Source organism: Pleurodeles waltl, chromosome 6 (genome assembly GCF_031143425.1).
Source record: "Pleurodeles waltl isolate 20211129_DDA chromosome 6, aPleWal1.hap1.20221129, whole genome shotgun sequence".
In the NCBI taxonomy this organism is placed as follows: domain Eukaryota; kingdom Metazoa; phylum Chordata; class Amphibia; order Caudata; family Salamandridae; genus Pleurodeles; species Pleurodeles waltl.
Window position 1 is genome coordinate 945224692 of NC_090445.1, and position 25141 is coordinate 945249832.

The 25141-nt window shown below is 45.7% G+C and overlaps 1 protein-coding gene across 2 annotated transcripts in view; it reads right to left on the bottom strand.

The window, feature by feature from the left end:
- CFAP46 (cilia and flagella associated protein 46) overlaps nt 1-25141 on the bottom strand; it is a 1580346-nt gene that overhangs the window by 167546 nt on the left and 1387659 nt on the right. For both annotated transcript variants that reach the window (XM_069239769.1, XM_069239768.1), the window contains exon 58: nt 3393-3505. In XM_069239769.1, coding sequence (XP_069095870.1) covers nt 3393-3505 — 113 coding nt within the window. The remainder of the gene's footprint in view (nt 1-3392; nt 3506-25141) is intronic.

Below are 25141 nucleotides of genomic sequence, written 5' to 3' on the forward strand. Positions count from 1 at the left end.
TTCATAATCCAGCTGGCGGCGGTCTACTGGGGTGGCGCTGCTGGTGGCAGCAGCGCCACTGTACCGCCATCCGCCGGCATGGCCATAGCTGGATTTTCACCATCCTTCTGGCGAAAATCCGGCTGTGGTCAACATATGGTGGCCAGGTGGTAGCCGCGGCGACGGTCTTTTGGCTTCCGTCGTCGCGGCGGTAGGCGGTTTTTAACGCCCTGGTCAAAATGAGGGCCGTAGTCTCTTTGTAGCATGTTTGGTTGTGGATACCTATGCTCTGCATGGACTGTAAATCTCCTCAAGCAGTGGCTAGCCAGAGGATCTTGCAGAGGATTGAAAGAGTTAGGAGTATGCCTTGGACACCTTTAGTATGGTGGTATGCTAAAATAGATTAGTGTTTGGTTAATGTGTGTGGATTGGACAAGGTACCTACCTTATAGATTTCCAGTTTGACTGGGGTGTGAGCCCTGGTCAAGTAGCAGCCACAATTGCTTGTAGGGGAAACCACAAAAAGTAACATAATAAACCTGTGATTAACCATGGGTAGCATAGCACAAAAAGCAGTCAGGCTTAATTTAGAGGCAATGTGTAAAGTATTTATACAGAACACAAACAGTAAAAAAGTGAAAATACAACACAACAAAAATCCCAAACCGGTTTAGACAAATAGAGTAAGTTTTACTAAATTATTTGACACCAAAACAACAAAAATCCAATCAATAGAAGCAGAGTTAGGAATTTCTAAAGTTAAAGGGTCAAAATAGTGCCTAGAAAGATAAAAATGCCAACAGTGGACATCTGGTCACCTTTAGCAACACAACCTAGGGTCCAGGAGTGTGCGGAGACCACTTGGGGTTTTAGGACTCACTCAGGCTGGGTCCATGTGTAGGTGGGAGCCTGTTATGTCCCTGTGGTGCTGAACAGGAGACCTGCAAACTAGCCCTTGGAGTCATTTCTGGAAGTCCTGGGTGCAGGAGAAGATGCAGGGCTCAAGAGCAGGACTGGCCTCCGAACATTCAAGGCAGGCTCCAGGCAGTAAAGCAGTCCTTCTAGGTACAGCAGCAGACTAATGGAGTGCACAGCTGGTCACGGCAGCAGGCAGTCTTCTGAGAGTCCTTCTGCAGGTGCAGTAGTGAAATGAAGTGTGTCTGGGAGCTCTGTTATACCCTGATGCCTTGCTCCTAGAAGCTGGGAGAAGTTTTCAGAGAGGTTCTTTGTAATTCTAGGAGTTTCCTGCCTCCCCTGCCCTGACTCCAAGCTGGCTGCACTGACAATAGATGGTGTTCAAGCCTATTGTGAGGAGGCTGAGAACAGTCTATTCAGGTGCGAGTGGGGCTGTGCTTACCTCCACCCCGCCTATCAAGACAGTTAATGGCCCAATGAGATTCAGCTAATCCCACTATTGTTTGACTGACTGGGAGGAATTCAAAAAGTTGTCAGCTACACCAAGTCATGTGACCCAAGACAGGCTGCAGGCACAAAGGGTCAAGGGCAGGAAAAGTCCAACTTTCCAAAAGGGGCATTTTCAAACTTGTAATGATAAATTAAACTTTACCATTAAAAGAGGTTTCTCATTACAAGTTCATAGGTACCAAACATGATATATCTACCACCTCTCATTTAGGAATTACAAGGAATAAGGAATACCCAATGTTATCGTATGCGAGGGGTAGGCCTCACTTTAGTGAAAACTGAATTTGGGGTCTTCCACTACCCGGACATGTAAAACGTAAAGGTACATGTCCAACCGTTTATTGCAAAGTACGCTGACCTATGGGCGTCCTAGGGTCTACCTTAGGAGTGACATATGTAATAAAAGGGGAGTTTAATACTTGGAACGGGCTTTTAAATGCCAAGTCAAAATGGCAGTGGAACACTGCATTCAGGTATCCAATGGCAAGCCTGGGACATGTTTTAAGGTGCTACTTAAGTGGGTGGCAAAAAAAGTGCTTCAGGCCCACTCGTAGCATTTAATTTACAAGTCCTGGGTATGTGGTATACCAATCTACAAGGGTCTTACAAATAAATTAAGTATGCCAATTGGGTACAAGCCAATTAAGCCATGTTTTAGGGAGAGAGCACAAGCACTTCAGCACTTGTTAGCAGTGGTAAAGTGCACAGAGTCCTAAGGCCAACAAGAAAAATCCAGCAAAACCTAGGGAGAGAAAGGCAAAAAGTTTGGGGGTAACCCTGTAAAGAGGGCCATTTCCAACAATGCTTTAGCACTAACTCCACTGCTCCTTTCCGCAGGAGTTCTGCTGCTTCTTATTAAAGAATGGCAAGATGATCTGGAGTGGGGAAGGAAGTTGGGGGTGGGGTGAAGGGTGGAGGTAGAAGGAAGGGCAGAGTGTAACCGCTTTCCCTAATCTGAAGAACTGACTAGTCCTAAGTAATGGGCATTCAGGACGGCAGAAAGGAAGACACTCCCCTTCCACAGGCTCCAAATGGGTTTGAGGTAAATATCAAATACTGCTTGCCTGGGGTGTGAGAAAAGAGAGGAAGAGGAGGAAGAGGAGGAAAAAGAGCAGGAGGAGGTGGAGGAGGATGAAGAGAAAGTGGCGGAATCAGTGACTCTTACCTCTACTTCTAACCTTGTATTGGGGCACCAGTGGATTCAGGGGCTACTGCATCAGTGTCTTATAGGGGTTTCACTGTTGAAATACCTGGAAAATCCCCGAAAGTGCCAAAGGTGCTTGAAGGCCCTCTATGGTTGAGGCTGTAAAATATTGCACCTCTGTGGAGCATGTGGGGTGGGGTGGGTGGACGCGGAGCGAGGCATGAGTGAGTGACAGAGATGACTTCTAAATCTGGTGGTAAGCGGAGACGGGAGACCAATCCACATTATGTATTCAAATCACACTTGCCTTGCGCAACTGTCCGCGGTTAGCGATTTGATCTTTTAGGCGATATTTTTTACTTTAAACTTTTCAAAATTCATAACTCCAGTTCTACCGAATATATTTTTGAATTTTTGGTGTCAAATAATGTATTGAACTTTACTCTCTTTTTCTAAATTGGTGAGGATTTTTTCTTGTGCTGCATTTTCACTTTATAACTGTTTAAGTACTTCATAAATAGATTACACATATCATTTAAGATAAGCCTGACTGCCTTTATGCCAAGCTACCAGAGGGTTAAGCACACGTTAATTTAGTGACTTTTAGTGGTCACCCTGACAAGGATTGTGGCTGTTGCTTGAGAAGAATCATCCCCTCCCTCACCAACCATCCATTTTCTAACACTCTTCATAGTACATTGAAGCTAATCAATGTAAAGAGCAGTGAGAATTCTAAGATTTATTTTTAATTACAATAGTCATTGTAAATAATATTGGTCTACAATTATTTCAAAAGAGTCGAACCAATGACAAAATATTATAACATTACTGTTTATTTGCTCACCTGAGAGATTCATGGCAACTAATTTTTCCACTAGTATATGTGATAAAAAGCGTTCGGTTCCAAAAAAGATAAATGCGCTGCAGCTGCTTAATAGATTTTCCCACTCGGCGTGGCTGTAGAAAGAGAAAATCACTGATCAGTGATCCGCACGTAGCAAAATAAATGATGCAAAAACAGAGATAAAGCATTACAACTGAAATATTTTAAAATATCCACTGATCTGTATAAACCAAGAGGAAAACAAGCATTGCATTTTTATTTCTGATTTGTGTTCATTTAAATAACCCCAATTTAAACTAGAAATTAAATCATGCAGTTATCAAACTGGACCTCAAATTCAACGCAAAACACACATAGGTCAACTATAAACTGCTATTTTTATTAACACCATACACCTGTTCTAACGGTTTAAAACATGATAGATGGCTGATTCGATAAACTGCCTCATACTATTCACCATTCCATAATTTGCATTTTGTATGTCGGAAAGTACCCACGGCCTACCGTGTTAGGGTTTCGCACCATTTAGTAATCGTTTAAATGAGAGAGCACAACATTTGATATGTATGTCGGATCTATTAAAAAAGACACTACAACAAGATTATATGCAAGAGCTTTGAAGTGTTATATTGCCTTCTGCGGTCTTCAAACTTTTTTGTGCCCAGCCCCCTTGAGCAAAATGTTTTCACGACAAACTCCCCCCATCAAATGTGTACGCTCAGGAATGTAGTGGGGAAAAGGCGAGCAGCGCGGCGTAATAAATTGAATTAAGGCTCATAAACAATGAGAAAATATGCACAATCCAATTTTTTTCATGTTTGAAATACAAACTCAAAACTTCAGATATGTCTAAAGTGATTTGTTCTTGCATTTCAGCGTAATTTAACGTATCCCTAATCCCCTGACTAATAAAGCGAATAGGTACATCACTGACACACAAAAAGTATAGCTTTTCCAAGCTGAGCCACGAAGCATAGCTTTCAAACCGTTGATTCTCCAAGAAGGACGTTCTGGATCGCGATCCCATTTAAATAAACGGAAATGCACATTCTCTGGGAGGGTGACATGAAAGTTAGTGGCGCACTTGCCCTGTTACGATTGTGATGATCAGTTCAAGGGAGGTGACCGTGACACCCTGCAAAAGGGTGAAATGAGATGTATGCATGATACTCTCACGCCCTTTGCCAGACAGAAAAAGTAGATCCCAGAGCTGATTTTTTTTAATTTTTAAACAGGGTGCTTATTAATTTGGAGCATCTTCAAGTGAGTTTACAACTCTTCATTAAACAAATTATTGTAAACTCAGCCCTTGGTAACTAAATAAATAAATAAAAGGCAGCTCAGACCTGCTGCCACTGTTCATTCATGTTGCAGCTTTGAGATGTACCCCTTTCATGCATATATCTTAAAGCCACAACCCTGAGATGTATTGCTTCAGTTTCTTAATTGGAACATTTGTGTCAGTGAGGTATTTCGCTCACGGCTAGGACAAGGTGAGCTGACATACTGCGTCAGGCAGGAGCTGTACACTTCAGCTCTGCTTCGCTCCCCGGGACACCGCTCTGAGGTCCCAGGCCCAGCAGCTTCCTCTTCCTGATTGCAAAGAATCACAACAGACCCCTCTCCTCTCTCTCTGCGCTGGCCCATTGCTCTAAGGCTCTCAGAATGCAGTCTTACTGCCTGCGAAACATCTCAGTGAGCCTAGACCTTACCAACCTATTTCACACCTTGCCCCTGACAAATTCGCCATCACTAAAAGCCACTCATGAGGCGGGACAATGGGCAGCTGTGCTCAGGATGGGCACTAGTGTTGTTAGCATGCAGGGCAGGATGCTCCTCCACTCCTTTTCCATCATTGTGAATGAGGTGTTAAAAAAGACAGGCGGGAGACGTGAAAACAAACAACAAAATGCTTCCAAGCTCTCTACAAGCACAGATAGACTGCCTTATGAGATATGTCTTTGGTGACCTGGCTTCTTGTATGACTCGAAGTTGTGCGTGGTCTGTACTCAGATGAATCCGACAGCCATGCAGAACAGGGAAGCTCATCTGCACGTTGCCCAGCACAATAGGAAGGCCTAGAAGGCCTGGTCCTAGTCTAAGCCGAGACATCAGACGAATTCACATTCCTGAGGCCGTTACCGAAAGAGGTCTTCGTCACACTCCAAGTCCTAAGGGAAGATGAAGGAGAAGAAGCGCAATAAAGTACATATGGCTCCCCTTCTTCCCCCCAATCTCACCGGGAGAAGTCATGCCAGCTAATGTCAGGGTACCTCGAAGTCCTTATACAGCAGAAATCAGGTAAGTAACTTCTACGATCACTGAAATGATAACATCTATGCACGTCTAAATGTATCTCTCTGGGTTCACATTGGGCCGGGTATGGAGCTCTAGTAATCCTGGGCCTCTTCAGAGGGTTGTAACTGCCAGTTGGCAGTCCTGAAAACATGCCCCAATTCCATCAGCCATTCCGAGATTGGTTTATCCTATGTGAGTGATTTCATTTAAAACATTCTACATTTTGTTGCGGGGTTCAATTTAGGCAAAACGTGAAACAGTTTTCTATAAACCACTTACTAATGATTTGATAACATGAAAACCGTACACTGGCTTAATTATGTAAAACAGACCTTTGCTGCTCTGGTGATTCTAGTGGTATCTGGACAGCTGTAACGTACTGATGGTAGAAGGAAATTAAATATTAAGCACGTTTTTATTAATATCGGTAGTCAAATGAATAGTGAAAGAACACCTTAGCCCAGTAGTGAGGGAGCACTCTGCGATAGTAATACACCGAAGAACTTCATCCTATTTATTGTTTTTTCCAAACCTACCGTATATATTTTATAACGCGTTTTAGATTGGGTACATTCCACTTTCTTTTAGCAGTTTCTATTACTGGTTTCAAAACCTCTATCCACGTCAGTATTATAATGAATAACTGTGGCATATCGCCTTACTTGCTTCAAATTATTTATTTAAACTTTCAATTGTTGCCTTGTATTTATTGTCCTTAGTACCGTGCTTTTATGGCTTACTCATAAGCAACATAAAGATTTCCTAACTGACTGATAAAATCTATTCTCAAGGAGGCAAAATAAAAAGATTTGTATTTTTGTAATGCTAGATCGCAGATGATTTTTTTAATGCATGGACCCACTGTTATAATAGAATGAATTGAGTACTGGTCAAACACAGAAACATAATGATTGAGAACATTCAACAGAGCAGGTCAGTGCAGTTTCTTGTTTGGAATAGATACACTAGCAGAACAAAGGCAGGAAACTGTCGTTTGGGTCTTCTGAAACCAAATGACTAAGATGAACACTCTTAACATCCTTCGAAAATACCATGGAAGGCAAACTCAGTGGTAAGGCTTTGCTGGATTAAAGATAGAACAAACAAGAGAACATCTGATAGCTTCGTTTGTAAAGCGTCAGCGTCCTGGGCACCACTCCAGGTTACAAATTTGCACCAGTGCCTCACATAGATGGGTTTCATGGAAGGGCATCTAGCACTCAGGTGGCAAGCAAAACAAAGTCAGTTGCCACCACACAATCTCCGAGTATGCTGGTATAGGTTGTGGACTTTTGGACGAAAGACACTGCTCTGCTGCTGAGACAGGAGATCCTTCTGAACTGTTAGCCTAATTGAAAGATAGATGTTCCTGCTAAATAGTTTTGGCTACCACACTATTTTTCCTAATCCGGAGGAATTAGGATGATTTGTGTCTGGGTGTTTGTGAGCTTCTTCAGAGCTCATGGCAAATGAGGTAGTGGTGGGAAGGAGCACAGGAGTGATTTTTTTTAGTTCGTCCGGAATGTGTCTCCTAACAAATGTTCTTGCAGAAACTGCAACAAATGAAACAGTTGAGACAATGTATTCCTGATGGTGGTGAATATACTTAGCCAGTGTTCTCCCCACGGAACAAATATGCCTGTGCCAAATTGGGATCAACACTTGTGATCTTTCAGGTGACATCTGCTTAATGCTTCTGCTCTGGCATTCAGGGACCATGCCAGGTGGTTGGCAACTAGAAAGATATTCTGCTGCTCCAGACACCTTCAGATATGTAAAGCCTCTTCACATAGTCCCCAAGATCCCAGGCAAGCCCTGATTGTTGAAATACCACAAGGGGCTGTCCGTGAGTTCCTGCACCAGCCTTCCATTGATGTACAGGAGTAAAGCCTTCAGAGTCAAATGAATGGCCCACAACTCCAGCAGGGTAGTGTGGGTTTGGCTCTCTGCTGGACACCAGAGGCTTCTGATCCCACCCTCCCTTGCCTTCCCAGATGACACCCCCAGCACAGTGGTGATGCACCTGTCAACACTGTCAGCTCTGGGTGGGACAGTCTGCTGCAGGACAAATTATAGTCTGTCAGCCACCACTGCAAATCTTTGGCCATCTCCTTCGAGGCATGAATGGGAGGTTGGAAAGGCAGCCTTGATACTGGGTCCACTGAGATTTCAGATTCTACAGCAGGATGCGCATTTGCCACCTGGCGTAGTAGACAAGGAGGGTGCAGGAAGCTAAGAGGTCAGAAAGCCTCTGAGCTAACCTCACAGGGATCTAGGATCAAGCTCAAAATATCAGAATCATAGCCTAAACGCCCTTGACTCATAGTTGTGAAGGAAAAGCCTTGAACCTCATCATATCCAGGATTGCCCCAATGAACTGAATCCTCTGTAAGGGAGGCAGATGAAACTTTGGCTCATTTATGGTGAAACCCAACGATGTTAGCGTTCCGCTGTAGTCTGGAAGTGGATCCTGTTTTAGCAACCAATCATCAAGGTATTAGAATGAGGGAACTCCCACCCTCTGAAGATGGGCAGCAACAATCACCATCACGTTTGTGAAAATCTGATGGGCAGTGGTGAGGACAAAGGAGAAATCAGCAAACACACTTTTCCAGACCACTATGAACTGCAGGCAATGTCTGTGGGATTGCAGGCTGGGTATATGAAAATTAGAGTCCTGAAAGTCTAAAGACACAATCCAAAGTCATTGGTCCAGAGCACATAGGTTTGAAGCCAATGTGAGTATTTTGAATTTGTCACTCTGCATAAAGGCATTCAGGGATCGATGGTCCAGTATAGGCCTGAGGCCGCTATTCTTTTTTTTGGGTCAAGGAAATAGCATGAATACCTCACATCTCTTTTCAAGTCCGGTACCCATTGAATGGCATCCTTGGAAAGTATGAGTTGCACCTTCTGCAGCAGGATAAGCAGATGCTCCTTAGAAAATTGCTCTGGTGCAGGAGGAATGTGGGAAGGGAGGAAATGAGAGGCAGAGTGGAGTCCCTTTAGACAACATGCAAGACTTATTTGTCACATGTGATGGATCAAAAACCTGGGGTAAGATGATGAATTGTGTCTTTCACCAGTTGGTCTTGAGAAGTTTGATGGCCGCTGTAGAGGAGAAGAGCAATTTGAGGATTAGAGCCTTTTCTGGCCTGTGAGATGTCTGCAAGTACCATGTCCAGAGTCTCTACAGGACTGGGCTCTATGCTTCATCAGTGTCTTGGAAGGCCTTTGCCTATGGTCTAATGCCCTGCAGTAGTCCCTAACATTACAGAAATAATTGGGGAATTATTTCACAAAGGTCAAGGTATCAATGAACATGCTTTGCACTACTATCTTTAAACTATTTCATTGTGAAATCTATCTTCTCTCAGATGAGTCAAGACACATCAAAGGGCATGCCCATCAGCAGTGCCTCCCCATAGTCGGACAATCCAGTCAACCTCATTTCAGCATGCCTGTGGAGCACAACACTAATATTAGCTGGTCTGGCAATGTAATCCGTGAAGTCTAAGCCTGCATGAATGACATATTTCAGGGCATTCTGCCCATCATGGATCATCTGAGCCAAAGAGGCCTGTGGCAACTTCTTGCTGACCAAGTCCCTTACGGCATGTGTATAGCAGCCTAATTGATAGACTGCTGTTATACACCACAGTGACAAACTGACAGAAGAAAACTTTTTGAGATTCTCTACCTGGGAGATTAGTCACAAATGTGTTGGAATTAACCTTACTGGTCAAAGCTGTGCAAATAGACTCTCTGAATTTGGATACTTTGTCAAGTAATCTAAATCACCAAGTGCAGGTCCTTATGTCAAGTGGCTAACGGGTGACTATGACAATGGCTTCAATCATGTATCCATGAGGGCATCACTGAATGGGAGCAAGGGCTCTGATGTCACTGGGCCAAGTTCCAGAATCTCTGTCAGAATATTTGCCTTGATCTCAATAAAGCACAGATGCAAACCTAATATCTCAGCTGCCCTCCAAACAACCACTGTGAATGAGGCATTTTCCTCCATGGTGGCCTATGTGGCAAGCCAAGCTCTGTTTCAGGAGGATGTCAAGCCCACTGACATTTTGTAAGCCAAGTTATAAGACATTGGGCCTGATTCTAACTTTGGAGGACGGTGTTAAACCGTCCCAAAAGTGGCAGATATACCACCTACCGTATTACGAGTCCATTATATCCTATGGAACTCGTAATACGGTAGGTGGTATATCCGCCACTTTTGGGACGGTTTAACACCGTCCTCCAAAGTTAGAATCAGGCCCATTATCAGAATAATGAGGGGGAAGCAAGACATTACTCCATACCATCAACATCATTATTCTGCCATGCTCCATATACTGGCACAGGATCAGATTCAAATCCAAAAACAGAATGACATCTCTACTGACAGTTGTATTGTGGTAGAGGCAGAAGGTTAGATGAATAAGTTACTTACTTTCGGTAATGCATTATCTGGTAGAGACAGGATCTAGCCGCAGATACCTTATTTTAGAACAAAGTAGCCTGGATCAGGAAACTTTTTCCATAGTACGTCTGGTCATTGGTAGAGGGCATTGCGCGACTCTGTATCAACGTCATCCATCAGTTGTGAAGTCAGCGGTGTTCATATAACTCCCTCGCCAATGCACCAATGTCAGTTTCTTCTGTGACTATTTTCTGCACTCAAAACGTGGAGCCACACATAGAAACTGCCTATTGAAACAGTATGCTTTGAACAAAAGACACCCCTGTGTCACATAATCAGTGAATTCCTAACCCTAGGTGTTGATTTCCTTTATGAAATCTTCCGAGACAAAAGAAGAACTTAGTTCACAAAGCAGGGAGGATGAGAGGGCCATAAGGAATCTGCTGCTAGATCCTGTCTATACCAGATAATGCATTACCGAAGGTCAGTAACTTGTTCACCTGATAAAGACATCTAGCCGCAGTTTCCTTACTTTAGAATCAGGTACCAAAGAATAGTGACCCGGAGGAGGGACTGCCAACTGAGATCTTCTAAAAAGTCTCATGGTATTACAAAACCAGTCTAGAATAAGAGAAAAAAGACAGGATCATCATAACAATTGAAAAGAGTAACAATATACTCTACGATATCAAAACTTATGGAAACAACCACTGGTAATAAAACCATAAAACATGAGCGCATGGAAATAAGCTCATCCATGTTAGTATGTAATTTGTGTGTCATAAGCGACTTAACAACATTGAAAGTCTTTTATCCAGAAGAAAACTGGTCTAGTGCTGGAGGAATAGAATATGAACTCATAACAATACATATGAGAAAGAACATCCTGATTAATAAAAGAACTGTGTAAAAGACCACAATAATAAAAACGTATAAAAAACTACAGAACATGGGTATAGGTCACCCATGATTGATACCATTGAAATTATGTTCTTAGAACAAAACCAGTCTACAATGATGCAAAAAGACCAGGATTCATAAGAATGTTGGTAAGCCTTAACATTTCTCGACTAAAGGCTCCTGGGAGGAACCACTGATAAGGATCCATAAACCATCAAAAACACGGAATAAAAAAACAAAAACATGCCAGGTCAAGGAAACGTTGCTGCATGTTATATGTATATGCCCAGCCCTGGCCCACCAGTGAAGATGTATGTTGCAAAAAGAACTCAACACATTGAAGATCTGATCCTGTAGAACAGCCCATTGTGAGTCACTTGACCCTTGACGTGGACACCCTGAGACGACCTCCCTACACCCCCACAGCGATGCCTGCAGAGAGAATCTGAAGGCTCCCCCTGACCGCAACTGCCCAGTAACAAAGGAACCCGACGCCTGGAAAAAGCACTGCACCCCCAGGCCAGAGAGAAACCAACTACCGGTGCATGAGTGACCAGCAGGCGGCCGTCTTCCTTGCCCAGTCAGTGGCTGGCCAGAGAAGCCCCCCTGAGCCCTGCCTGCATCACCAGAGTGACGCCTGGGTCTCTCCATTGATCTCTACCTAAAACCCAACATCTACTTCACACACTGCACCTGGCCGCGCCTGTGCCGCTGAGGGTGTATTTTGTGTGCCTGTTTGTGATCCCCCCCCAGTGCTCTACAAAACCCCCAGGTCTGCTCTCAGAGGACGCAGGTATTTACCTGCTAGCATACTGGAACCAGAGCGCCCTATTCTCCATAGGCGCCTATGCTATTTGGGCCCTACTTTGACCTCTGCACCTCACCAGCCCTGTGTTACTGGTGCTGGGTGTTTGGGGTTAACTTGAACCCCCAACAGTGGGATGCCTATGCCCCGGAGACTGAACTTTTAAATGCTTTACTTACCTGAAAAACTAACCAATACTTACCTCCCAAAGGAACTGTTGATTTTTGCAGTGTCCACTTTTAAAATAGCTTATTGCAATTTTTGCCAAAACTGTGTACATTACTGTTTTAATTCAAAGTTCCATATTTACCTATGCCAAGTACCTTACAATTTATGTACTTACTTGAATTCTGAACCTTGTGGTTATAGCATAAATTAGGAAAAAAATATTTTCATATATAAAAACCTATTGGCCTGGAGTTAAGTCTTTGAGTGTGTGTTCTCATTTATTGCCTGTGTGTGTACAACAAATCCTGAACACTACCCTCTGATAAGCCTACTGCTCAACCACACTACCACAAAATAGAGCATTAGTATTGTCTAATTTTGCCATTATCAATCTCTAAGGGGAACCCTTGGACTCTGCACACACTATCTCTCGCTTTGAGATAGTATATACATCGCCAACCACCTACATTGGTCGATCAGTGGTGGGATCTAAGACTTTGATTTGCTGGACTACTCAGCCAATACCTGATCACACAACTAAAATTCCAAAAATTGTCATTAGAAACTGATTTTTGAATTTTTGACTATTTTTCTAAATTTATAAAAGTCCTGCTAGGGCCTTATTAGCATTTCTTTTTAAGTTTAAAAGTTTGTAAAAGTTAGGATTTAAGTACTAGAAATCATTTTTAGTTTCTTAAAAAGTAATCCCAACTTTTAGAGTCATAATGAGTCAAACAGATTAGATGGTGATGGAACTCAACCTCACCCCTTACCTCAGTCTAGGGATGTCAGAGTTAAGGTCTCTCTGTAAAATAAAAAAGATAAAAACTGGGTCCAACCCTACCAAGGCAAAGTTCCAGGAGCACTTGGCAGAGTTCACAAGGGACCACCCCTCTGATATGATCCTCCTTCAGATGGGGAAATTAGTGAACAGGAGGATGAACTCCCCCCTCCTGTCCTAAATAGGGAGGGCAGGGTGTCATCACAAATCATAATCAGAGAGCCTGGTTCTTGGAGAGGGCATCCTTTTAGCAAGGCTGGCCAAGAGATTGGCTTTGGAGAAGCAGCTCCTAGCCATAGACAGGGAAAGAAAATAAATTGATCTAACTCCCATAAATGGTGGCAGCAACTTAAATAGGGTCAGAGAGAATACTGACATCATAAAAATCCCCAAAGGGGTTGTAACTAAATATGAAGAATGTGATGACATCACCAAATGGTTCACAGCTTTTGAGAGGGCTTGTGGAACCAGAAACATAAGCAGATCTCACTGGGGAGCTCTCCTTTGGGAAATGTTCACTGGAAAGTGTAGGGATAGACTCCTCACACTTTCTGGTAAAGATGCAGAATCTTATGACCTCATGAAGGCTACCCTGGTTGAGGGCTTTGGATTCTCAACTGAGGAGTACAGGATTAGGTTCAGAGGGACTCACAAAATCCTCGAGCCAGATCTGGGTTGATTTTGTTGACTTCTCAGTCAAAACACTAAATGGTTGGATAACTGGCAGTGGTGTAAGTGATTATGATAGACTGTATAATTTATTTATGAAAGAACATCTGTTAAGTAATTGCTTCAATGACAGGCTGCATCAACATCTGGTAGACCTAGGTCCTATTTCTCCCCAAGAATTGGGAAAGAAGGCAGACCACTGGGTCATGACTAGAGTGACCAAGACTTCCACTGGGGGTGACCAAAAGAAAGGGGGCACAAAGCCTACCCCGGGGAAGGGTGGTGAGACATCCAAGGACAAAAATAAAGAGTCTTCTACAGGGCCCCAAAAACCTGCTCAGGAGGGGGTGGGCCAGAGCCTCTTCTCAGTCCACAAATGGGTATAAGGGTAAAATCATTGATCCCAAGAAGGCCTGGTGTCACAACTGTAGACAGCATGGACACCAAACTGGAGACAAGGCCTGTCCCAACAAAAGTCCCACAACTACTACTCCAGTTAGCACTGGAATAACCAGCCTCCACGTGGGATCAACAGTGTGCCCAGAGCAAATGAAGGTCCACACTGAAGCTGCTTTAGTCTCAGAGGGTGGGGTGGATTTAGCCACACTTGCTGCCTGGCCACCTAACATACAAAGATACAGGCAGCAGCTCTTGATAAATGGGAGTAGAGTAGAAGCCCTGAGGGATACAGGTACCAGAGTTACCATGGTGACAGAGAAACTGTTTTCCCCAGGATAGTACCTGGCTGTACAGATATACCTGGCTGGACAGACATATCCAGTCACAAATGCTGACAATCAAACTAAAGTCTATCCCATGGCAATCGTAACTTTAGAATGGGGAGGGGTCACTGGCATGAAACAGGTGGTAGTCTCCTGTACAATTCCAGTAGAGTGTCTGCTAGGGAATGATCTGGAGTCCTCAGCATGGGCTGAGGTAGAGTACAAGATCCATGCAGCCATACTGGGCATCCCGGAAACTGTTGTGTGTCAACACTAGAGCACAATGCAGAGCACAGGGTGAAAAATAAATGTTGGAGTCTGGAATAATGGCCAAACCGTCCAAGAGGAAATGAAAGAAGACTGGGGGACCAGATTCTGCACAGCACAAGAAACAGAACTTCTCTTCTCAGGAAGATGTTCTATCACCTGAGGGAACTGGAGCCTTATCAGGTAGAGCTCTTGGGCCCAGGGGGACCCTCAAGGGAACATCTGTGTCAGGGACAAAAGACTTGTCCCACTCGTGAAGGTCTAAGACAGCAAGCAGCTGAGCAAGAAAAAGGCAATGTCAGTGGAACCCACACAGCCTATTGGGAAGAAGGACTCCTTTACACTGAGACAAGAGATACCACACCTGGTGCAACTAGGAGAGTGGTAGTGCCTCTGGAGTTTAGGGAGTTCATTCTGACCTGAGCCTATGACATTCCCCTTGCTGGGCAATTGGGACAAACCAAGACTTGGGAGAGATTAGTCAACCACTTCTATTGGCCCAATATGTCCCAGAAGGTAAAGGAGTTTTGCAGCTCCTGTGTCACCTGTCAAGCCAGTGGTAAGACAGGTGGCCATCCAAAGGCCCCCCTCATTACACTTCCAGTGGTGGGGGTCCCCTTTAAGAGAGCGGGAGTGGACATAGTGGGTCCACCTGAACCTCCTACAGCATCAGGGAACCAATATATACTGGTAGTAGTGGATCATGCTACCAGGTACCATGAGGCAAATCCGCTTAGGTCCACTACTGCCCCTGCAGTAGCCAAAGCACTCATTGGTATTTTTACCAGAGTGGTATTTCTTAAGGAGGTGGTTTCTGTCAGAGGTACAAGCTTCATTTCAGCTTACCTAAAGTATATGTGGAATGAGTGTAGGGTGACTTACAAGTTCACCACACCATACTATCCACAAACCAATGGTCTTCTAGAAAGGTTTAACAAGACATTGAAGGGCATGATCATGGGGCTCCCTGAAAAACTCAAAAGGAGATGGGATGTCCTCTTGCCATGCCTGCTTTTCGCCTACAGAGAGGTGCCACAGAAGGGAGTAGGGTTTTCCCCCTTTGAGCTTCTGTTTGGCCATCCTGTAAGGGGACCACTGGCACTTGTGAAAGAAGGCTAGGAGAGACCTCTCCATAAGCCTAAGCAAGATGTAGTGGACGATGTACTAGGCCTCCGCTCAAGGATGGCTGAGTACATGGAAAAGGCAAGCAAAAACCTTGAGGCCAGCCAACAACTCCAGAAGTTGTGGTATGACCAAAAGGCTGCTATGGTTGAGTTTCAGCCAGGGCAAAAGGTCTGGGTTCTGGGGCCTGTGGCTCCCAGGGCACTTCAAGACAGACAAAGTAGCCCTTACCCAGTGCTAGAGAAAAAGAGCCACATCACTTAATTAGTGGACCTGGGCACTAGCAGGACACCCAAGAGGGTGATCCATGTTAACCATCCTTAGCTCTATAATGATAGGGGAGATGTAACCATGCTGATGGTTACTGTTGAGGATTAGGAAGCAGAGAGTGAGCCTCTCCCTGACCTCCTCTCAATTGACCCTAAAGATGGCTCAGTAGATGGAGTTGTCTACTCAGAAACCCTCTCTAGCCAACAGCAAGCTGACTGCAGGCAAGTCCTCCAGCAGTTTGCTGAGGTCTTTTACTTGACCCCTGGTCAGACACACCTGTTTACCCATGATGTGGACACAGGAGACAGTTTACCTGTCAAGAATAAAATATTCAGACAGTCTGACCAAGTAAAAAAAAAAGCATCAAAGTGGAAGTCCGCAAGATGCTGGAGTTGGGAGTGATAGAGCACTCTGACAGTCCCTGGGCTGCCCAGTGGTCTTGGTCCCCAAACTTCACACCAAGGATGGAAAGAGAGAGATGAGGTTTTGTGTGGACTACAGAGGGCTCAACTCTGTCACCAAGACAGATGTTCACCCCATACCAAGGGCAGATGAGTTGATTGATAAATTAGGTGCAGCCAAATTCTTAAGTACCTTTGACTTGACAACAGGGTACTGGCAAATGAAAATGGCACCTGCTGCAAAAGAAAAGACAGCGTTCTCTACACCTGATGGGCATTATCAGTTTACTGTGATGCCCTTTGGCTTAAAGAATCCCGCCACCTTCCAAAGGTTGGTGAATTAAGTCCTTGCTGGCTTGGAGCCCTCTAGTGCAGCATATCTAGATGATGTTGCTGTCTTTAGCTCCAACTAGCAGGATCACCTGGTCCACCTGAGGAATGTTTTGCAGGCCCTGCAAGCAGCAGGCGTCTCTATCAAGGCATCCAAATGTCAGATAGTGCATGGTACAGTGGTTTGCTTGGGACACTGTTGGAAAATGGGTTATTGGTAGGGCAGGTAGGTACCTACACCTAGCAACAAGCCACTAACCTCCACATAGGTACAGTTAGGTCTCAGTAAATTAATCTCAGCTCAACCCTTGGTAGCTTGGCAACGAGCGTCAAGGCTTAACTTAGGAGACAAAGTGTAAAGCATTCAAATATCACAAAACAGTAATTAAATAAAACACAGGAAACAGTTTAAAAATCCAAAACCAATTTATAAAAATAGTTTATATTTTTATCTTTAAAATGACACAAAACGATTAAAATCGGTTCAGGGGAACCGGAGATATGAATTTTTAAAGAATTATTACTTTTCAAGCGCTTAGAAACAAAAAGCGCCAATCGGGTCATCTGGTTGCACCTCGACCGGGGCAAAGTCAAACTTTCAGGCCGACCGCGATGGAGCCCTGCTCGGCTACAGGTCGCGGGAGGCCTCGGTTAAAAAGTTACCTTCTGACTTAGTCTTTATTTTGAAGTTTTTCTTCACCGGGACGAACCTGCCAGTTGAATCCGACCTCCTGGAGCCCTTGTCCGGATACGCGATGTGGGTTTCCTCGGTGGAGACTTTTACCTTCGGACTTAGTCGTTTTTTTGAGATGAAAATCCTTCGACCGGGGTAAACCTGGATCTTGATCCGACGTCCATGGAGCCCTTCTCGGATACGATGGCTGGGAGGTCCCGGTCAACTTTTTACGTTCGGACTTAGTTTCTTTTTTGGATGTTTTTCTTTACCGGGATGAACCACAAAGTCAGGCCGGGTCGCGGTTGAGGCAAGCCGGCTAGAATTTCCGCGGCGGGTCGGTCCCTCTCTGGAGCTTTTTTCCAAAAATTCTCAAATCTTTTCCAAACTTCTGGGGCTTCACCCAGATGTTCTTTTAAGGTTCTTTTGGGGTCCACAGCTCACCCCAAGGGTCCAGGAGTTCTGTGATGGTCCTTGGGGGGTGCGGACTTCAACTCCCAGAATGCACCTGGCGCAAACTCCTTTTTGGCCACTGGACAGTGGTCAGCTGGTCGCTTTCTTCAGGAGTTGGTGCAGGGGACTCTGGTTTAGCAATTTTTCACCTGTAGCAAACAGGGAGTCCCTCCTTGAACCAGTTGAAGCCAGGCAAAGTCCTTCTTGTGGTGAAGCCCAAGTGTGCAGCTGGTGCAGTCCTTCTGAGTGCAGGGTCCAGGTGCAGGCCAGGGGTCCAGCAGGGCAGTCCTTCTTCTTCTTTAGTTCCTTTCTTGTTGAATTCTGGAGGGGATCTGAGGCGTGGGTGCAGGTCTGCCAGTTTTATCCTTGCTCCTGGGTGAAAAGCAGGGGGGCCCTGGTTCTCCAATCAGGGACAGGGTCGTCCCCCTGTGATGACCACTTCCTGGGAAGTGTGGCAAAAATCCATCCCAGAAGGCAACAGTCTCTAAAAATCCAACATGGATGAATCTGATTTTTGGAGGTTACATCTGGCTGAGCCCACCCACTGGTGTGGCTAAAAATCATAAACACACCCCTCTCCTGCCCTCTCCTAATCTAATCAAGGGGGCACCTAGCTGTCTGGGGTTGCAGGATGTGGGGGTGTTGCTGGGTGCTGCAAATGTCCTTCTCTGCCTTTGAAGACCAGTTTGGCAGCCCTCCCCCTTCCTGCCTCACCATCTGCTGAGGGGAGATTCTCTCCCCCAAGCACATTCCTTTGTGTGAAGTCAGGCCACTTCACACCTCATCAAAGTAGCCTGGCAGAAGCTGCTGCAGGCTGGCCAATCAGAGCACAGCAGCAAAAACAATGCAGAGCTGAAATTGGCAACTTTTTAGGTAAAGTCTAAACTTTTTACCTGAACTAGTTATATTAAATCCAACAACTGGAAGTTGTGGGATTTATTATAACAATCAATTTGATACCAAATTCTTGGTATGTAACATTTAAGGAGACTTTAAAATTTAAAATAAAGTCTGCCCATTCTAGCCTATGAAGGCCATTTACTTCAATGAGGGAAAAACGAATTTGGCTGTTTTTACCTCACCAGGGCTTATAAATCTATTTTTATAAAGTCCCTGCTTATAGTTACATGGCACCCAGCCCTAGGGGCACATAGGGCACACCTTAGGGGTGACTTATATGTAAAAATAAGGTAGTTTAAGACTTTGGAAGTACCTTTAATTCCAAAGTCGAATTTGCATATAACTTTAATTTAAAAGCAGCCAGCAAGGCAGGCTTGCTTTTAAAATGACACTGGGCACCTCAGCAATGCACCTAGGTGTGCACCACCTATGCTGTGGTCCCTAAACCTACATGCCCTACCATATACTAGGGACTTATAGGTAGGTTAACTTAGCCAATTATAATTAGCCTAATTTGCATATCCATTTTACACAGAGCACAGGCCCTGGGACTGGTTAGCAGTACCCAGGGCACCATCAGAGTCAGGAAAACACCAGCATAAAGTGGAAAATGGGGGCAAAAAGTTAGGGGGCCTCTGCAATCAGCCCCAGTTTCTCACACAACCCCCCCCCCCAGCCCACACGCCCAGGAGACTCAGCCCAACCCTGGGAGAGTCTTCCTGGCTTGTTAGGCGAGGAAGACAGTGAAGAAAACTGGCTGTCCCTTTGCAGGGCCTACTCTGCCTTATATCCTCCTGTCAGGGTCACTCCCTCTGGGTAGTGAAGCCATCCCAACAGTAAAAGGACCCAACTCAAACTGAAACTTCCCTCTAGGGGGGTCTTCCTCCTCTCTCTCTGTCAACTTGGGTAGTGAGGTGCCCACCTCCCCTACTCCTAACTTTGCTAGGGCAACACCTAGCTTACCCAAAGAGGTCACCCAACACTTGAGCAACCCCACCATGACCAACAGGGTCAGGGGGCCTACTTTGCTATTGGCCTTGGGGTCTGCCTCCCAGGCCAAGTACAGTGCTGCCAGGAAGGCTAGCACCCAGCAGAGGCTACTGACAGCTGTCAGTACCCAGAACCACACCCTAAGCTCTCCACTGACAGGTGGCTGAGCTGCTTTAGGGGCATCTTTGGGGTCCTGGCACCCCTCTTGCTGTCTAGAGTGGGGGGCTACCACCTCCTGTGGCAGACACCCTCCTTCCACTCTCCCTTCTGTCAGTGCAGGGGCAACACCTTGCATCTGGACAGCTGCCTGACTACTCAGGACTTCCTTGGGGTCAGGTGAGGCCTCACCAGTGCCAACTCTGGGCTCGCCCCCTACTGGGGCAGAAGGCCCTTGGCTCCCTGGAACTCTCTTTAAGAGTGGCCTACCCTTCCTTTTCTTCTTTCCTTTTCTTGGGGACCCCTGTCTCTTAACTGTAGGGACTGACTCCCCAGGACTTTGGGTTGGGGGGGCGCCCTCGGCGACCACCCCATCTGTGACCAGACTCACCTCTGGGAGGTCATTGCCCAGGATACAATCTAGGGGGAGGTCAGCACTGACTACCACCCTAATCCAGTCAAGGATACCCTCCCTCTCTAGGGGCACTATGGCTACAGGTTTGGAGGTGACCTCCCCTGTGGCTATCCTGACTTTCTTTGTCTTTCCTGGGACATACATGTCTGGGGTCACTAACCGGTCACTCACTATAGTGTGACTGGCACAGGTGTCTCTCAGGCCAGTGGTAGGGATCCCATTCACTTGAATGTGGTGGAAGTGCCTACTCCCACCCTCAGGGATCACCAGCTTACCATCTGGTCCTGTCTCCCAGCACAATGCTAGGAGGACTTCATCATCTGAGGAATCCTCCTCTATGGCTACACTGGACAGCCCAGTGCTAACCACCTTCCTTGGACAGGCTGCATCTCCTCTGAAGTGACCTGTCTGCTGACAGTCAAAGCAAGCCCTACTGTCCAAGAGTTTTTTTTAACCCTGGGTCTCCCTGTCTCTGCTTGTCAGAGTGGGAGTGGGATTTACTCTCCTCCTTCTTAGGGTTCTGGGGTACAGAGGGAGTCTCTGTGGTGGGCTTACCACCTCCCTCCTTAGGTTTTTGGGGACCTGTCCTCCCCTTCTTGGAGTCTCCTCCCTGGGACTTGACAACCACCCTGGTTCTCAACCACTCATCAGCTGCCTCCCCTAGCTCTCTAGGGTTGGTCTGCTTAGAGTCCACTAGATGCTGGCGTAACCTTTCTTGGGTACAATTGGTCAAGATGTGCTCTCTCATGATCAGATTGTATAACCCCTCATAAGTATCTACTTTGTTACCAATAATCCAGCCCTCTAGTGCCTTTAGTGAAATGTCCACAAAGTCAACCCAAGACTGGGTACTGACCTTCTGGGTGTCCCTGAACTTCATTCTATATTGCTCTGGGGTCAGACCAAACTTCTTGGCTAAGCACCTCTTCATACTAGGGTATGAATCTGCTTCCTCCCCCCTTAAGGTCAGAAGCCTATCCCTCCCTGAGTTGGGGACCAACTCCCACAAAAGGGAACCCCAGTATTGAGGCCTAACCCTTCTCATTTGGAGTGCCCTCTCAAAGTCCCCCAGCCACTTATCTATGTCATCCCCCTCTACATAAGCAGGAACTACCCCCTTGGGTAATCTGGGGCAAACTCCCCCACCCATGGACACCTCCGCTTCTTTATCGCTGCTTCCATCTCTTTTCTCTTTGTATGCCCACTTTTTCTTTTCTAGGGCCAGCTTCTCTGCTTCCAAAGCTATGTATGCTAGCTGGGCCTCCAGCTCTCTTTCTCTGATGGATGGGTTCTCTCCTCCTGAAAGGACCCCCTTCCCACCACTAGCTTTGGATCTGCCCCTAGTGACTGTATTTACTGAGGACCGTTCTTCCTCATCCTCACTTGGGCTCAGATGCCTTCCCTCCCCTGAGTGGTTAGAGCTTGCATCCTCCCTTCTTTCTCCCTCCTCTGGAGCTTCTTCTGACTCTACCTCTTGGGCCTCAGCCCATGCTGTCAGGGATGTGATCAGGATTTGCTTCCTGAGATCAGTGGTTGCAGGCAACCCTCTTTCAATACACAACCCCCTAAGCTGGACTACTGTCAGTGTGGGTAGGCTAGCCAGATCAAGCTCCATGGTTCCCTAGTTTTGTGTCAACAAAAACTTTTTGCAAAAATTGGAAACAAGAATTTAGAAAAATTACAAAAATTCAATAATTGAAATTAATCCAAATTAAAAATTAAAAACAATTTTTGCACTAGGACAATTTAAAGGATTTTGAATTTGTTTTACCCAAAACTAACGTGATATTGAACACAAGTACAGGATCCCGTCGCTGCTTCCAATTATGTTGGAAAATGGGTTATTGGTAGGGCAGGTAGGTACCTACACCTAGCAACAAGCCACTAACCTCCATATAGGTACAGTTAGGTCTCAGTAAATTAATCCCAGCTCAACCCTTGGTAGCTTGGCAACGAGCGTCAAGGCTTAACTTAGGAGACAAAGTGTAAAGCATTAAAATATCACAAAACAGTAATTAAATAAAACACAGGAAACAGTTTAAAAATCCAAAACCAATTTATAAAAATAGTTTATATTTTTATCTTTAAAATGACACAAAAACTATTAAAATCGGTTCAGGGGAACCGGAGATATGAATTTTTAAAGAATTATTACTTTTCTAGCGCTTAGAAACAAAAAGCGCCAATCGGGTCATCTGGTTGCACCTCGACCGGGGCAAAGTCAAACTTTCAGGCCGACCGCGATGGAGCCCTGCTCGGCTACAGGTCGCGGGAGGCCTCGGTTAAAAAGTTACCTTCTGACTTAGTCTTTATTTTGAAGTTTTTCTTCACCGGGACGAACCTGCCAGTTGAATCCGACCTCCTGGAGCCCTTGTCCGGATACGCGATGTGGGTTTCCTCGGTGGAGACTTTTACCTTCGGACTTAGTCGTTTTTTCGAGATGAAAATCCTTCGACCGGGGTAAACCTGGATCTTGATCCGACGTCCATGGAGCCCTTCTCGGATACGATGGCTGGGAGGTCCCGGTCAACTTTTTACGTTCGGACTTAGTTTCTTTTTTGGATGTTTTTCTTTACCGGGATGAACCACAAAGTCAGGCCGGGTCGCGGTTGAGGCAAGCCGGCTAGAATTTCCGCGGCGGGTCGGTCCCTCTCTGGAGCTTTTTTCCAAAAATTCTCAAATCTTTTCCAAACTTCTGGGGCTTCACCCAGATGTTCTTTTAAGGTTCTTTTGGGGTCCACAGCTCACCCCAAGGGTCCAGGAGTTCTGTGATGGTCCTTGGGGGGTGCGGACTTCAACTCCCAGAATGCACCTGGCGCAAACTCCTTTTTGGCCACTGGACAGTGGTCAGCTGGTCGCTTTCTTCAGGAGTTGGTGCAGGGGACTCTGGTTTAGCAATTTTTCACCTGTAGCAAACAGGGAGTCCCTCCTTGAACCAGTTGAAGCCAGGCAAAGTCCTTCTTGTGGTGAAGCCCAAGTGTGCAGCTGGTGCAGTCCTTCTGAGTGCAGGGTCCAGGTGCAGGCCAGGGGTCCAGCAGGGCAGTCCTTCTTCTTCTTTAGTTCCTTTCTTGTTGAATTCTGGAGGGGATCTGAGGCGTGGGTGCAGGTCTGCCAGTTTTATCCTTGCTCCTGGGTGAAAAGCAGGGGGGCCCTGGTTCTCCAATCAGGGACAGGGTCGTCCCCCTGTAATGACCACTTCCTGGGAAGTGTGGCAAAAATCCATCCCAGAAGGCAACAGTCTCTAAAAATCCAACATGGATGAATCTGATTTTTGGAGGTTACATCTGGCTGAGCCCACCCACTGGTGTGGCTAAAAATCATAAACACACCCCTCTCCTGCCCTCTCCTAATCTAATCAAGGGGGCACCTAGCTGTCTGGGGTTGCAGGATGTGGGGGTGTTGCTGGGTGCTGCAAATGTCCTTCTCTGCCTTTGAAGACCAGTTTGGCAGCCCTCCCCCTTCCTGCCTCACCATCTGCTGAGGGGAGATTCTCTCCCCCAAGCACATTCCTTTGTGTGAAGTCAGGCCACTTCACACCTCATCAAAGTAGCCTGGCAGAAGCTGCTGCAGGCTGGCCAATCAGAGCACAGCAGCAAAAACAATGCAGAGCTGAAATTGGCAACTTTTTAGGTAAAGTCTAAACTTTTTACCTGAACTAGTTATATTAAATCCAACAACTGGAAGTTGTGGGATTTATTATAACAATCAATTTGATACCAAATTCTTGGTATGTAACATTTAAGGAGACTTTAAAATTTAAAATAAAGTCTGCCCATTCTAGCCTATGAAGGCCATTTACTTCAATGAGGGAAAAACGAATTTGGCTGTTTTTACCTCACCAGGGCTTATAAATCTATTTTTATAAAGTCCCTGCTTATAGTTACATGGCACCCAGCCCTAGGGGCACATAGGGCACACCTTAGGGGTGACTTATATGTAAAAATAAGGTAGTTTAAGACTTTGGAAGTACCTTTAATTCCAAAGTCGAATTTGCATATAACTTTAATTTAAAAGCAGCCAGCAAGGCAGGCTTGCTTTTAAAATGACACTGGGCACCTCAGCAATGCACCTAGGTGTGCACCACCTATGCTGTGGTCCCTAAACCTACATGCCCTACCATATACTAGGGACTTATAGGTAGGTTAACTTAGCCAATTATAATTAGCCTAATTTGCATATCCATTTTACACAGAGCACAGGCCCTGGGACTGGTTAGCAGTACCCAGGGCACCATCAGAGTCAGGAAAACACCAGCATAAAGTGGAAAATGGGGGCAAAAAGTTAGGGGGCCTCTGCAATCAGCCCCAGTTTCTCACAGACACCTTGTAGGTGGAGGCCAAGTTCAGCCACTACAACCCAAGATCAAGACTATTCTGGACTGGGAAGCTCCAAAAACCCAGACTCAAGTCAGGGCATTCCTTGGCTTGACTGGATACTATAGGAGGTTTGTGAAGGAATATGGATCCATAGTGACACACCTCACAGAACTTACCTCCAAGAAGATGCCCAGGAAAGTTAACTGGACCTTGGACTGTCAAAAGGCCTTTGACCCCCTGAAAGAAGCTATGTGCTCAGCACCAGTTTTAAAAGCTCGAGACTATTCTAAGCAGTTCATTGTGCAGACAGATGCCTCTGAGCATGGGACAGAAGCAGTACTATCCCAAACCAATGATGATGGCCTTGACCAGCCTGTTGCTTTCATTAGCAGGAGGTTACTCCCCAGGGAGCAGCGTTGGAGTGCCATTCAGAGGGAGGCCTTTGCTGTGGTTTGGTCCCTGAAGATGTTTGAACCATATCTGTTTGGTACTCACTTCACAGTTCAAATTGACCATAGACCTCTCAGATGGCTTATACAAATGAAAGGTGAGAACCCTAAACTTTTGAGGTGGTCCATATCCCTACAGGGATTGGACTTTGTAGTGAGACACAGACCTGTAACATTTTGCCTTTTGTTGTTGTTAGTTATGATCGAAAGTGTGCTGGGACCCTGCTAACCAGGCCCCAGC